Source organism: Chiloscyllium plagiosum, chromosome 44 (genome assembly GCF_004010195.1).
Source record: "Chiloscyllium plagiosum isolate BGI_BamShark_2017 chromosome 44, ASM401019v2, whole genome shotgun sequence".
NCBI classification, from domain to species: domain Eukaryota; kingdom Metazoa; phylum Chordata; class Chondrichthyes; order Orectolobiformes; family Hemiscylliidae; genus Chiloscyllium; species Chiloscyllium plagiosum.
This window is the reverse complement of record NC_057753.1, coordinates 178,747-195,143: the sequence shown is the minus strand read 5'-3', so window position 1 is coordinate 195,143 and position 16,397 is coordinate 178,747. Positions and strand designations below refer to the sequence as shown.

The window sequence follows — 16,397 nt, the reverse complement described above, 5'->3', positions numbered from 1 at the left end:
CGTGTGGAGCTTGCACGTCCTCCCCCCCCCCCCCTCACCCCGTGTCTGCGTGGGTTTCCTCCGGGTGCTCCAGTTTCCTCCCACAGTCCAAAGATGTGCACGTTCAAGTGGATTGGCCACGTTAAATTGCCCCACAGTCAAGAATCAGAATCCCGACAGTGTGGCAACAGCCCAACAAGTCCACACCTGCCCTCCGAAGAGTAACCCACCCAGGCCCATTCCCCTACTCTATATTTACCCCAAATCTACATATCCCTGAATGCTGTGGGCAATTTAGCATGGCCAATTCACCCTGACCGGCACATCTTTGGACCGTGGGAGGAAACCGGAGCACCCGGAGGAAACCCACGCAGACACGGGGTGAACATGCAAGCTCCACGCAGACAGTCGCCCCGAGGCTGGAATTGAACCCAGGTCCCTGGGCGCTGTGAGGCAGCAGTGCTAACCATTGAGCCACCATAGTGTTCAGGGAAGTGTAGGCGTGATGCATTAGTCAGGGGAAAATGTAAGAGTCATAGGGGTAGGGGAATGGGTCTGAGTGGGTTACTCTTCGGAAGGTGGGTGTGGACTTGTTGGGCCGAGTGGCCTGTTTCCACACTGTAGGGAATCTGTGATTCATATGAAAGGTACTCGCAGTAAAAAGAAAGGTGATGACCCAGGGAAGTCACAGAAAATGACAGCGGCTGTGTGATTTCAATGTTATTTTAATAAGTGTCTTATTGGAACAACATAGTGTTATGGAGTTGGAGGCAGACAGTAAGAGAAAGGGGGGCTTGGAGTTGTGAATGGTTGTTGAATGTTCACGTTTTTTTGGGTTAAAAAAATAAATTGATGTTATTTTCTTTTAATAGTGGAATGAGTGAGTTCTCTGACACGCATATTTGAACAGATTGCAAGGCGAGCTGACCGTTTCTGGAGGTTGGGTTTAATTAGCAGAGGGGTTCATAACGAGAAACCTTCCTGCTTTTCAAATCCCTCTCGAGATACAGACATGGTGGCTCAGTGGCTCCACCGCTGCCACACAGCACCGGGGTTCGATTCCAGCCTTGGGGTGACTGTCTGGCTGCGGTTGGCACCTTCCCCCCTCATGTCTGCGTGGGTTTCCTCCCACAGATAAAAGATGTGCAGGTTAGGGTGGATAGACCGAGCTAAATTACACCGTAGTGCCCAGAGATGTGCGGGTTAGGGTGGATTGGCCATGCTAAATTACCCATAGTGCCCAGGGATGTGCGGGTTAGGGTGCATTGGCCATGCTAAATTTCCCATCGTGCCCAGGGATGTGCAGGTTAAGGTGGATTGGCCATGCTAAATTACACCGTAGTGCCCAATAATGTGCAGGTTAGGGTGGATTGGCCATGCTAAATTTCCCATAGTGCCCAGGGATGTGCAGGTTAGGGTGGATTGGCCATGCTAAATTACCCATAGTGCCCAGGGATGTGCAGGTTGGGTGGATTGGCCATGCTAAATTACCCATAGCGTCCTGCGATGTGCAGGTTAGGGTGGATTGGCCATGCTAAATTACCCATAGTGCCCAGGGATGTGCGGGTTAGGATGGATTGGCCATGCTAAATTCCTGAAGAAGGGCCTGTGCCCGAAACGTCGAATCTCCTGTTCCCTGGATGCTGCCTGACCTGCTGTGCTGTTCCAGCAATAAAGTTTCAACTTTGACCGTAGTGCCCAGGGATGTGCAGGTTGGATGGATTGGGCGTACTAAATTACCCGTAGTGTGCAGGGATGTGCAGGTTGGATGGATTGGGCGTACTAAATTACCCGTAGTGTGCAGGTTAAGTGGAGTTAGCCTTGGGGAATGCAGTGGTAAGTGGGCTGGGTCTGGGTGGTATGTTCTCTGGAGGAGTCAGTGTGGACCGATGGGCCAAATGGCCTGCCTCCACACTGTCGGGATTCTATGAAGGTATCCAACACTCAAACAGACCAACTCATCCATGCCGACCAGATATCCCAACCCAATCTCGTTGTTAGGTGCATTAGTCAGAGGGAAATAGGTCTGGGTGGGTTACTCTTTGGAGGGTCATAGAGATGTACAGCATGGAAACAGACCCTTCAGTCCAACCTGTCCCGGCCGACCAGATATCCCAACCCAAACTAGTCTCACCTGCCAACACCCGGCCCATATCCCTCCAAACCCTTCCTATTCATATACCGACCCAAATGCCTCTTAAATGTTGCAATTGTACCAGCCTCCACCACTTCCTCTGGCAGCTCATTCCATACACGTACCACCCTCTGTGTGAAAAAGTTGCCCCTTAGGTCCCTTTAAATCTTTCCCCTCCCATCTTCGACCTGTGCCCTCTAGTTCTGGACTCTGGGAAAATGACCCTGACTGTTTATCCTATCCATGCCCCTCATAATTTTGTAAACCTCTATACGGTCACCTCTCAGCCTCCGACGCTCCAGGGAAAACAGCCCCAGCCTGTTCAGCCTCTCCCTGTAGCTCAGATCCTCCAACCCTGGCAACATCCTTGTAAACCTTTTCTGAACCCTTTCGAGTTTCACAACATCTTTCCGATAGGAAGGAGACCAGAATTGCACACAGTATTCCAACAGTGGCCTAACCAATGTCCTGTACAGCCACAACATGACCTCCCAACTCCTGTACTCAATACTCTGTGCTGAGCAGCTAGAGATCAGAGTAGCTGACAGCCAGTGAGGGGGAGAGAGTGTGGTGGCCAGATTTTATTGTTGCATTTCGGTGAAAGGACCGCACGGTGGCTCAGTGGTTAGCACCGCTGCCTTATGGCACCAGGGAGCTGGGTTCGATTCCAGCCTCACTCTGTGTAGAGTTTGCACTGTCTTCCCCCGCGTCTGTGCAGGTTTCCTCCCACAATCCAAAAATGGTGCAAATGTAAACGTTGCCTGAATGGGTCAGTGTCAAGACTTGCTTCGAGAAGTTTTATTTTTGTGTGAATTCACGGAGATGCTGCTTCAGTCTTCACCGTCTCACGGCTCTCTCTCCCGAGCTGAGCAGTCAGCCTCTATTTCCACAGTGGTGCAAACAACTTGGGATTTCATTCTGCAGCCAAGGAATGTTGAAGGATAAAAATAAAGTGCAGCCACTCCCTTTGTTCCCGACGTTGCTCAAGGACGGAGGAGACTAGCGAGGTTTACTAACACTCCCCGTATTTCGTCAAACTTTCATTCCACCACCTCAGACAGTAGTTTTCCACTCCACCTGCGAGAGGCTGAGGGCCAGGCCACCATTTACCTTGGTCAGGCATCCCATCATGCAGCAGTTGGTGGGCGGCAGGGTGGCTCAGTGGTTAGCACTGCTGCCTCACAGCGCCAGGGACCCGGGTTCGATTCCAGCCCTGGGTGACTATCTGTGTGGAGTTTGCACATTCTCCCCGTGTCTGTGTGGGTTTCCTCCGGGTGCTCCGGTTTCCTCCCACAGTCCAAAGATGTGCAGGTCAGGGTGAATTGGCCATGCTAAATTGCCCCATAGTGTTAGGGGCATGATTCAGAGGGAAATGGTCGGTGTGGACTGGTTGGGCCGAAGGGCCTGTTTCCAGACTGGAGAGAATCTAATCTAATCTAAAAGTAGATGATCACCGGTGTTTGGAGCGGATTATGTGATAGGAACAGACTGTGCACAACAACGGCCTGTAGCTCTCCAGGCGTATCAGGCGTGTGACAGTAAAGGTGACGATCCCAGTGACTAAGGAGGAACCCCAGCTTGACCCCAGCCAGGCGAGGTCAAAGGGCCACCCGCAATCAAAAGGGCAGCTCAATTTCTTGACTTCTGTCCGAATGCGAGTCACCAATTGGAGACATTTTCCGAGTTGTAGGTGCAGCTTTCCCGCCCAACACCAGCACAAGGACCACCCTCTTTTGGAGAATAGAATATCCAAGGCCCAGTGGTTCGGAAGGGCCACTGTTTGACCTGCCACTCGCTCAGTGTTGACCCCCTGGTCAGGGCCTCCGCGGTGTCATTGGCGACCGTTTCCAATCCTGTTGTGAATTGGCTCCATCCTCGGGAATGCAGATAGATTCCAATCGGAAGGGAAGGCATCCCAACCCAGGTGAGGAATGCAGTCTTGGGCTTCAGGGGTGAAGGGGACCCATCTGAGACTCTGATGTGAGGTGCGACATGTCCCATCCCACACGGCCCTCTCCAATCTGAGGGAAGCCAAGGATAGGCCTCAGACCCCAAATAAAACAGTAGGTTAAGTTGGACGCTCAGCCCCCTCCGCAACATGGGAGCTGGGTCTTGCTACAGGGAGCCTGACGTCTCATTAAGGACACCGGACCCATTCAATACAACAGTAACTTTGGCTTGTCAAATTCTAGAGAGGCTCAATCCTGGGTATAATAAAGGGACATCGCCTCGACCCCACATGAGTGTCAGTAGAGACATTCCCATGTTGTCTGAAGGAAGTGGTGTTGCTGATGGTGCTGTTAAGGCTTCCAGGGGAAGGGGGCACATGGGATCTGTTACAGTCGGGTTGGTACCCATCTCAGAATGGGGCCAGGCGTATACCCTGCTGATGTCCACTCCTGCACGTGCTCAGAGTGATCGGGCTGGCCTGCAGAGTTTCGGTGTGTTAGCCATTCACCTACTTCAGGCCAGCTAAAGGATATGGGCCGCAGGGGGGGGGCACCCCCCGTGAATGGGTCGGCGTATGGGCACGTGCCCACCAGGCAGTTTCTGTTCCCCCTGGGATGGGCGCTGGGATAGGCCAGATACAGAAATGTATCGGGGCGTCGGGATCACCTTTATTCCCATAACCGAGGGGCCATACTCTCCGGTAGCTGGGGCTCCTCTCTAAACCCGAGACCCCAGGCACCGGTGCGAGGAGTTCTCCCCAGGAGGGCTACCCAGGGGAAACTAACCTCTGCCTCCCCAAACCCCTGTATTGACAAAGCTGGTGTGTCCCAGGAGAATTGTCGGTGATCTCGATACGGGATCGGGAGCGATTCCGATGGCATCTCCGTCTGACACTCGCCCACCACCTGCCTCCTCAGCCCCTCTCGCGTCCTCCCAAGGAAACCCTTTCAGTTCCCATCTTTTCCCCTGCGGCGGATCCCTTGCCGGTTGTGATCTCCCCTCAGCTTCCCGAGAAGGGAATCCTGGGAAATCCGCCAGACTGCGGAAGCTCAACTTCCAAGGCCCAGCGATGCAAAGGATCTGATGCTCTGTTTGACCTCGCACTGCCGCAGAAGAAAGAGGGTTGAACTCTTCCCCTCCAAGACCCTGATCCATCCCCTTCCCATATTCCGATGGAAAACAGTCACAGTGCGTTACAAGTAGATTTTTAAGTATTATAACAAACACAAAACAATACGATTCAAAACAGTACAAAAAAACATTTAAAAAACACAACCTGCCTCATGTTGAAATGCAGGAATATATATAGAAAAATATATAGTAAAAAATCCCAAATAGCTATTTAAATAAATAAATAATAACCAACAACAAACTAATAAAGAGTAATAATTCAAAGACATGCGTTCACAGCTCTCCATCTCTGGACATTGGACTCGTACAACACAATCATTACAGCTATATAAAAGCCCTTATTAGTACGGCAGATAAATCTGTGTCCAGGTATTACAAGAGAGTGGAAAGATATAAAAGAGACCTAAGGGGCAACCTTTTCACACAGAGGGTGGTACGTGTATGGAATGAGCTGCCAGAGGATGTGGTGGAGGCTGGTACAATTGCAACTATTAAAAGGCATTTGGATGGGTTTATGAATAGGAAGGGTTTGGAGGGATATGGGCCGGGTGCTGGCAGGTGGGACTAGATTGGGTTGGGATATCTGGTCGGCAGGGACGGGTTGGACCGAATCAGGGGTAAATGTAGAGTAATAGAGTAGGGGAATGGGTTTGGTTGGGAGGGCTGGTGGGCACTTGTTGGGCCGAAGGGCCTGTTTCCACACAGTAGGGGACTCTATGACTGTTGAACACATATAATTCAAAATAAAGATAAGCTCAGAGCACGCGTCCCTTTTTTCCCGATGTTGCCCAAGGACACAGACTTACGAGGTTTACATACGCTCCCCATATTTCAGCAAACTTTCATTCCACAACCTCAGACTTTATCTCCAGCAGTAGATTTCCACTCCAGCTGTGAGAGGTTGAAAGCCAGGCCACCTTTTACCTTGGTCAAGTATCCCATCATGCAGCAGTACGCCAAGTTCTTGCATAGTTAGCCATGGTTAGTGTGGGTTGATGGGAGTAGGACAGAGGGCTGAGTTTGGGTGGGATGCTGTTCAGAGGGACACTGCAAACCTGATTGGCAGAACAGCTTCCTTCTGCACTGCAGAAACTCTGTGAAAGCCTCACTGCTAATCAAGACACAGCCCCCTGCCAGTAAGGTCTCATTGCAATGGAGCGATGTGCACTGAGATGTTTTCCAAAGCTCCTGAAGAAGGGTCACGGTGTCATACAGAATGGAGATAGACCCTTCAGTCCAATCAGTCCGTGCCAATCGTAAGCCCAAACTAAACTAGGCCTGCGAGCCTGCTCCTGACTCATATCCCTCCCAAACATTTCTTATTCATGTACTTATCCAAATGTCATCAAGTCATAGAGATGTACAGCACGGAAACAGACCCTTCGGTCCAACCTGTCCATGCCGACTAGATGTCCCAACCCAATCAAGTCCCACCTGCCAGCACCCGGCCCATATCCCTCCAAACCCTTCCTATTCATATACCCATCCAGATGCCTCTTAAATGTTGCAATTGTACCAGCCTCCACCACTTCCTCTGGCAACTCATTCCATACACGTACCACCCTCTATGTGAAAAGGTTGCCCCTGAGGTCTCTTTTATATCTTTCCCCTCTCACCCTAAATATATGCCCTCTAGTTCTGAACTCCCTGACCCCAGGGAAAAAGACCTTGACTATTCACCCTATCCATGCCCCTCATGATTTTATGAACCTCTATAAGGTCACCCCTCAGCCTCCGACGCTCCAGGGAAAACAGCCCCAGCCTGTTCAGCATCTCCCTGGAGCTCAAATCCTCCAACCCTGGCAACATCCTTGTAAATCTTTTCTGAACCCTTTCACAACATCCTCCCTGTAGCAGGGAGCAGAATTCCACGCAATATTCCAAAAGTGGCCAAACCAACAGCTGCAACATGACACCCCCCAACTCCTGTACTCAATACTCTGGCCAATAAAGGAAAGCATACCAAAGGCTTACTTCAATACCCAATCTCCTTATGTTCATGAAGGGCTCGTCCCTGAAACTCCGATTTTCCTGCTCTTCGGATGCTGCCTGACCTGCTGTGCTTTCCCAGCACCACGCACTCTTGACTCTGATCTCCAGCCTCTGCACTTTCTCCCACCTGTGTTCACGGTCAGCCTCCCACCATCTCATGATCTGTGCTGGAACCTCCCCCATCACCTGGCCTTGGGCTGTTTTCTATATAGCTCATTGCAATCCCAATTGTTATGTCCCTTACTGGTAATGTGCCAGCCTTCTTGTACACCTGATTATTACGAATGACTTCCCAAATTCAGCCACGCAATTTCCTATCCCTTGCTGACCCTCGGACAGAAGCTTAAACAGCTGTTAATTCCTACCAGTTGTTATAATATTTGCAATATCACCTCTAACATGCATATTGATGGAAATATACATGGTTAAACCTAATACACGCTGACTGAGCAAACAATTTCAGGAGAAGTTTCCCTCCTCTCCAGTTCGGAAAAGCTAAACAAATCGACGTTTCGGGCAAAAAGCCCTCCATCAGGAATCAGGCTTTTGCCCGAAACGTCGATTCTCCTGCTCCTCGGATGCTGCCCGACCTGCTGTGCTTTTCCAACACCACTCTAATCTTGTGCCTACTCTGATACGCGCTTGTAACTATTTCAACGATCACGTCATGTGGAAGCCATTTCCTGGGCCATGCCTTCCCTCCCGGTTAAGGAACCATTTTGGTGGAAGGTCCCTTACCCAGCAGGTCAATAGTATATGCTGTGCAGCTGTAAGAGCCAGACTCACACATAGCTTCGATCCTCTCTCACTGGGATGTATCGCTGGCGTGTGGTGTAGCTCAATTACTCAAAGGCACTTCCTGTTGTCAATTAGCGTCTCTCTCAATATGCTATATTGCCAATGTGTGTTGCTCCCCTCATTAAGGACATCTTCCCTGCATTTGTCCCAGATCTCTGTACACAGCATGTTAGGTGATAACTCTCAGTCCTGTTGACTTGTAGAATGTGCAGCATCTTTTAGGGCTGACCCCGAGAGCCGACTCAGTACCTCCCTGGATCATCCGGAACTTTGTAATCCAAGGCTAGCCTGTGTCTCAGCCCGTGTCTTGTTTTCCATATATTCCTGCACCTTTCCGCTGTACTGCGGAATCCGAGCAAGCCACTTTGGGGTGGAACGGTGGCTCAGGGGTTAGCTCTGCTGCCTCACAGCACCAGGGTCCCAGGTTCGATTCCAGCCTCGGAGCGACTGTCTGTGTGGAGTTTGCACATTCTCCCCGTGTCTGCGTGGGTTTCCTCCGGGTGCTCCGGTTTCCTCCCACAGACCAAAGATGTGCAGGTCAGGGTGGATTGGCCATGCTAAATTGCCCGTAGTGTTAGGTGCATAAGTCAGAGGGGAATGGGTCTGGGTGGGTTACTCTTCGGAGGGTCGGAGTGGACTGGTTGGGCCGAAGGGCCTATTTCCACACTGTAGGGAATCTAATCATATCTAAATCAATGTTAGGATGGAGGATCTTCCCCAGGATGCGTTGTGTCATAAACTGGTTAACGCTCAAGTTCGGCCTCTCGAGACTTTCTTCATTGCGTGGGATACAAGGTGAGCTTGCCAGTTAGAAATGAATTTGGTAAAATTGGCTGAATATGAAGTTGTGAGTTTAAGAGAGTTAAAAGCAGCAGAGCTACTGGACACAGCACCAAGTGTTCTCAATAAGGCAACAATGTAACATTTGCTCAAACAACTCGGTTAGCTTGTTGCCTGGAAACAAAAACAAATTTGAATTTGGCCAATCCGTTTAAATTACTCCCCCAAAAAATATCAAACTCCAATTCAGTTTGAATTTAGTATATTGACAATCTTAAAAGCCAATGACACAATCCGCTGCTCTGTGGTATAAGACCAGGGTGGGAATTGAACAGTTGGGAGGAGAACTGCCAATCCTAGCATGTAACAGACTGCTTGAAAAGAAAAACTCTCTCTTAAAAGTACCTTTTCGATCAGTAATCCGTGACGCAGAAATTCTGAAGAAAAAGAAAAGAAGACACAGGAAGATCTGAATAGAAGAAGGAAAGTTGCCTGGTTTGGAGATAAAAAGTCTTGTTTTGTAAATCTTACTTGGGATTAGTATTATAGAAGGGAAGGTAACACATAGGTTAGAGTGAGGAATTGTAAATAGTGGTTAGTTATTTATTCTCTGTTATACTTTTAAGAAATAAAGTTGTTAATTTTTACTTCAAATAGTTCTTGGCCACGCAAATCTCTACAGATTACTGCACGGCAGTCTTTTCTGCGTTTGAAATTAAGCAGGAGGGTTTACCCCATGTCATAACGCAGGAGACAGACAGTGATGGTGGAGGGTTGTTTTTCAGCCTGGAGACCTGTGCTCAGCGGTATTCCACATCGATCGGTGCTAGGCCCATTTCTGTCTGCCACTTGTAGAAATGCTTTGGATGAGAATATAGGAGGTATGGTTAGTACGTTGGCAGGTGACTGCAAGACAGGTGGTAGAGTGGACAGTGAAGAAGGTTACCTCAGCTGACAAAGAGGCCTTGATCAATCAGGCCAATGGGCCGAGGAGCGATGAACTTTAATGGTGATAAATGTAATGTATTGCGTTGAGGTAAAACAAAGGCAAGACTTAGACAATTAAAAGGAGGCCCTTGGGCCGTGGTGTGGAGACCGATGGGTTCAGGTACACAATTCTTTGAAGTTTGGATCATTTATATGTGGCGTGTTTAAGAAGGCATTTAGGACACCTGCCCTCATCGCTCAGACCTTTGAGTGTAGGAGTTGGGACGCCACGTTGAGCTTGTACAGGCCTCTTCTGGGTGACTGTGCCCAGTTCCGGTCTCCCTGTTCCAGGAAGGATATTAAGCTGGAGAGGGAGCAGAAGAGATTTACCGGGATGTTGCCAGGAATGAAGGGATTGAGTTATAAAGGAAGGTTGAGGGGTGACCTTATCGAGATTTATAAAATTATGAAGGGGCATGGATAAGGTGAGGCGTCTTTTCCCCAGGGTGGGGGTATTTCGAGACCTGGGGGCCTATTTTGAAGGTGAGAGGAGAAAGATTTTAAAAAAGACGAGATGGGCAACTTTCTTTTTTCACACAGAGAGGGGTTCGTGTGTGGAATGAGCTTCCAGAGCAAGTGGTGGAGGCAGGTTCGGTTACAGCGTTCAAAAGTCATTTGGATGAGTACATGAATCGGAAAGGCGGGGAGGGATATAGGCCAGGAGCAGGCAGGTGGGGTGAGTTTAGTTTGGGATTATGGATTGTCTCTGTGCTGTGTGGCTCTCTGCCAGGCTCGTGTAGAAATCTGAAATCTCAGACCGGATAGTTTTCATCAATTGGGTCAGTTGCAATCATGGCCATTTGATGGTCTTCAGCCTTGGGGAACGAATACAAGGATTTTTCAGACTGTCCGGGGGGAGGCGGCGGTAATACCTCAAGACTTTTCATCAAGGGGCCCAGTAATGTTCAGGGGAGCCTCGGGTTCGAGACCCATGGCTCTCTGGAAAGAGGCATCTAATGGTGACCTTGAAACCACTGCTGATTGTCAGGCAAATCCCATCTGGTTCACTAACGCGCTTTCGGGAAGGAAATCTGCCACCCTTACCCGGTCAGGCCTACACGTGACTTCACGCCCACAGCAACGAAAGGGCGTGGAAACAAGCCCTTCGGCCCAACTTGTCCACGTTTTCACAATTTAAACCCGTCCCACTTGCCTCATATCCCTCCACACAATGTGGGAGAGTGTGAGGTCACGCACTTTGGTGGGAAGAATAGAGGCGAGATCCACTTTCTCAATGGGGAGAAATTCAGAAGTCCGAAGTGCAAAGAGACTTGGGAGTTCTAGTGCAGGATCCTCTCGAGGTAAACTTGCAGGTCGGATTGGTAGTTAGGGAGGCGAATGCAACGTTGGACCTTGTTTCGAGAGGACTAGAATATAAAAGCGGGGATGTACCTCTGAGGCTTTATCAGGCTCTGGTCAGGCCACATTTCGAGTATAGTGAACAATTCTGGGCCCCACCCCTCAGGAAGGAAATCCAGGCCCTGGCGGGGGTCCAGAGGAGGTTCACGAGAATGATCCCAGGAATGAAAAGGTTAACGTATGAGGAACATTTGAGGTCTCTGGGTCTATACTCGATGGAGTTTTGGAAGGATGAGGTGGGAGCTGATTGAAACCTACAGAATATTGAACAGCCTGGACAGAGTGGATGTTGGGAAGATGTTTGCATTGAAAGGAGAGACTCAGACCCAAAGGATCAGCCTTAGATTAAAGGGAAGGCCTTTGAGAATGGAGAGTATGGAATTCATTGCCACGGAAGGCTGTGGAGGCCTGGTCACTGAGGACATTTAAGACGGAGATAGACAGGTTCTTGTGTATCAAGGGGATCAAGGGTTGTGGGGGAATGGGGTTGAGAAACTGATCCTGAAGAAGGGCTCATGCCCGAAACATCGATTCTCCTGCTGCTTGGATGCTGCCTGACCTGCTGCGTTTTTCCAGCAACACGTTTTCAGCTCTGATCTGCAGCCCTCACTTTCTCTTGAGGAACGTATCAGCCATGATCGAATGGCAGAGCAAACTCAATGGGCTGAATGGCCTAATTTCTGCTCCTATATCCCACCATTGTGTACCTATACCATCCACATCCTTGTGGTAGATCTCATATTTTCAACAAGAGCCCATGCAGGGGCAGATTCAGGTGATCTTTGTTGTGATTTATAACTCAGTGAACAGCCATATGGATGGCTGCAGAATGTCTACATGGATTCAGTTTAACCTGAGAGTGGACACACCCCCATCCCTCCCACTCCCCCCTTTGATTATGATTGGTCAGCGGTGCTGGGATGCCTCTCTGCAATTGGCTGACGGGTACAGCATCTGACACAGTTCAAGCTTGTGAAATCACAGAGATGGACAGGCCTGTGGTCCAATCCCAGCCCTCCGGGATGCATTTCCAGACTCTCTTCACTCCCCCTTTTTCAATCACAGAATCCCGACAGTGTGGAAACAGGCCCTTCGGCCCAACGAGGTCACACTGACCCTCTGAAGAATAACCCAACCAGATACATTCCCCTACACATACAGGTACATCAATCCACCCTAACCTGCACATCCCTGGGCACTATGGGTAATTTAGCATGGCCAATCCATCAAAACCTGCAGATCCCTAAGCACTATGGGTAATTTAGAATGGCCAACCCACCTTAACCAGCACATCCTTGGGCACTATGGGTAATTTAACATGGCCAATCCACCCTAACCTGCACATCCCTGTACACTATAGGTAATTTAGCATGGTCAATCCATCGTAACCTGCAGATCCCTAAGCACTATGGGTAATTTAGAATGGCCAATCCACCCTAACCTGCACATCCCTGGGCACTATGGGTAATTTAGCATGGCGATTCCACCCTAACCTGCACATCCCTGGGCACTATGGGTAATTTAGCATGGCCAATCCACCCTAACCTGCACATCACTGGGCACTATGGGTAATTTAGCATGGCCAATCCACCCTAACCTACATGCCCCTGGGCACTATTGGTAATTTAGCATGGTGAAAATGAAGGCTTCACAGGAGGCTCCCTAGCGCTGAGGATGTTCCAGGGGCGAAACGTCTGCAACACAAATTCCCAGCTCGGCAAACAGAACCACAACAACGAGCAAATCTTCTCACAAACTTTGGGCTGAGAAATGGCCAATGGTGTCCAAGCTGGGTAAATGCGAAGTGATGCATTTTGGAAGGTCGAACTCAAATGCTGAATATAGGATTAAAGACAGGATTCTTGGCAGTTTGGAGGAACAGAGGGATCTGGGTTTTCTAATACCATTTACAAGTCCGCCTGGGCACTATTGGTAATTTAGCATGGCCAATCCACCCTAACCTACATGCCCCTGGGTACTATTGGTAATTTAGCATGGCCAATCCACCCTAACCTACATGCCCCTGGGCACTATGGGTAATTTAGCATGGCCAATCCACCCTAACCTACATGCCCCTGGGCACTATGGGTAATTTAGCATGGTGAAAATGAAGGCTTCACAGGAGGCTCCCGAGCACTGAGGATGTCACCTAGACAGGGGCGAAACGTCTGCAACACAAATTCCCAGCTCGGCAAACAGAACCACAACAACGAGCAAATCTCACAAACTTTGGGCTGAGAAATGGCCGATGGTGTCCAAGCTGGGTAAATGCGAAGTGATGCATTTTGGAAGGTCGAACACAAATGCTGAATATAGGATTAAAGACAGGATTCTTGGCAGTTTGGAGGAACAGAGGGATCTGGGTTTTCTAATACCATTTACAAGTCCGTCGGTGACATCACCATAGCCGGTTGAATCTCAGATGGCGACGAAACAGACTACAGACGGGAGGTGGAAAACCTGGAAAAATGGTGCACTGAGAACAACCTCGTTCTTAACGCCGGCAAAACCAAGGAACTCATTATTGACTTTCGGCGGGATGTTACTCATGCCCCCCACACACTAACAGCACAGAGGTGGAACAAGTGGACAGTGTCAAGCTCCTGGGAGTGGTCGTCCACAACAAGCTTTCTTGGACTCTTCATGTGGACGTACTGGATACAAAGGCCCAACAACGGCTTCTTCTTCCTCAGGCACCTGAGGAAATTTGGCATGACGGCAAATATCCTTGCCAACTTTTATAGGTGCGCCATCGAGAGTGTTCTGTCTGGATGTATCACTACCTGGTATGGCAACTGTACCATACGTGACATTAAATTCAATTCAAGTACATAGATCCCTCAAAGTTGCCACCCAAGTGGATAGGATTGTTAAGAAAACGGGGTGTTTTGGCTTTCATTAACAGGGGGATTGAGTTTAAGAGCCGTGAGATTTTGCTGCAGCTCTACAAGTCCTGGTGAGGCCACACTTGGAATATTGTGTCCAGTTCTGGTCACCCTACTATAGGAAAGACAAATAAGCTCAGACTTTTCTCTCTGGAGAGAAGGAGGAAGAGAGGAGACCTGATCCAGGTGTACAAGATAATGAGAGGCATAGATAGAGTCAATAGCCAGAGACTTTTCCCCAGGGCAGGACTGAAAGGAGTAATAGTTTGAAAGTATTAGGAGGAAGGTATAAAGGAGACGTCAGAGGTAGGTACTTTACCCAGAGAATTGTGAATGCATGGAATGCGTTGCCAGCGGTGGTGGTGGAAGCAGAGTCACTGGGGACATTTAAGCGACTGCTGGACATGCACATGGATAGCAGTGAGTTGAGGGGTGCGTAGGTTAAGTTACTATATTTTACATTAGGATTAACCCTTGGCACAACATTGTGGGCTGAAAGAAAAGTACAGCATAGAACAGACCTATGTTCTAGATGCCCTTAATAAAAGGAACAATACAGATTGGCAACACATGGTAAACGAACAGAAGCGAGTGAGCACGCTTGAGCAACTAAGCGAGATGTTGGAGCAATACATCGCAGTGGGAAAACGCTGTAGCATTACCTCCTCGGGAGAGAGGAACTAAGCGACGTGCGGGAGGCTGCGAGACAGCTTCTCACAGCTAACTATCATTCTGCTGGAGTGAGCAACATGCTTAACTGGGAGGGAAGCCGTGGCTCAGAAAATGGGGTGGCAGAGTGGGCAGCACTGCTGCCTCACGGCACCAGGGTCCCAGGTTCAATTCCAGCCTTGGGTGACTGTCTGTGCGGAGTTTGCACATTCTCCCCTTGTCTGCGTGGGTTTTCCCCAGTTTCCTCCCACAGTCCAAAGATGTGCTGGTCAGGGTGAATTGGCCATGCTAAATTGCCCCATAGTGTTAGGTGCATTAGTCAGAGGGGAATGGGTCTGGGTGGGTTACTCTTCGGAGGGTTGGTGTAGACTGGTTGGGCCAAAGGGCCTGTTTCTACACTGTAGGGAATCTAATCTAAACAAAGCTTTTCACTGTACTCCGGTACATGTGACAATAAATCATGTTACGACAAGGGGTAAACCCCCCCTGTGCTAATTTAAACCAGCAACGCAGAAAAGATTCACCCCATGCTGTGATCTGTTCAAATTCGAGGCACAGAGCTATCCCAGAAGCCACTATTTAAAGTAAAAATGAACAACTTTATTCTTTTAAGTGCGACAGAGAATATTAAAACCAACAACCATTTACAACTCTTCCCTCTTAAATCTATCGTTTACCTCCCACCCGGCCGATAAAAAAATTTAAGATTTTAAAAAAAGAAATAGTGACATTTCAAAACCAGTCAGTTTTGCTGATTCTCCTTTGTAGATTGTCTCCAAGTCACCTTTTATGTTCTGCTACACAAACTCCCCACAGGCAGGTACCTTTCAGAGAGCTCTTCAGCTTGCAGTCTGCATTTGTTGGTCTTTGGCAGTTCTCCCCTGAACTGTTCAAACTGTCCGGTTTTATAACCCCAAAATATCAGACCGTTTCATTGGTTTTACTATTGTCAAAATACTAAATTCAAAGTTGATTGGATTTTGGTATCTTGGGGCATAATTTAAAACTGATCGGCCGAATTGGAATTTGTGTTTTGTTTCATGGCAACCCAGCTACTGCAATTTGTTTCGCAAGTGTTACATTGTTATCTTGTTCTGTGCTTTGTCTGTCCTTGCTAACATTTCAACTCTCTTAAAGATACAGTACACCTCTCCACCTTCAGAACAATCAAATCAAATCCAGAGGAAGGGGTGGATACGTGTGCAGTTACAATGTGTAAAAGACATGTGGATAAGACATGAACAGGAAAGGTTTGGAGGGATCTGGGCCAGCAGCGGTCAGTTGGGACTAGTTCAATTTGGGATCGTGGTCTGCCTGGACTGTGCTGTGCGACACTATAACAACACTCTTGTTTTACATCATCAGCAAGGTTAGATCTCATGGAATACAGAGAGAACTAGCCATTTGGAGACAGAACTGGCTCAAAGATAGAAGACAGAGGGTGGTGGTGGAAGGTTATTTTTCAGACTGGAGGCCTGTGACCAGTGGTGTGCCACAAGGATCAATGCTGGGTCCACTACTTTTCATCATTTATATAAATGATTTGGATGTGAACATAGGAGGTATTAGTTAGCAGGTTTGCAGATGACACCAAAATTGGAGCTGTAGTGGACAGCGAAGAGGGTTACCTCAGATTACAATAGGATCTGGACTAGATGGGCCGAGAAGAGGCAGATGGAGTTTAATTCAGATAAATGCGAGGTGCTGCATTTTGGGAAAATAAATCTTAGCAG

At 48.7% G+C, this 16,397-nt stretch overlaps 1 protein-coding gene across 1 annotated transcript in view; it reads right to left on the bottom strand.

Moving 5' to 3' along the window:
• The window catches only part of LOC122543615 (zinc finger protein 208-like), a 234,057-nt gene that overhangs the window by 179,400 nt on the left and 38,260 nt on the right, over positions 1-16,397 (bottom strand). Inside the window, exon 7 of the mRNA XM_043682443.1 lies at positions 9,170-9,201. Within this exon, the coding sequence (XP_043538378.1) occupies positions 9,170-9,201 (32 nt within the window). The remainder of the gene's footprint in view (positions 1-9,169; positions 9,202-16,397) is intronic.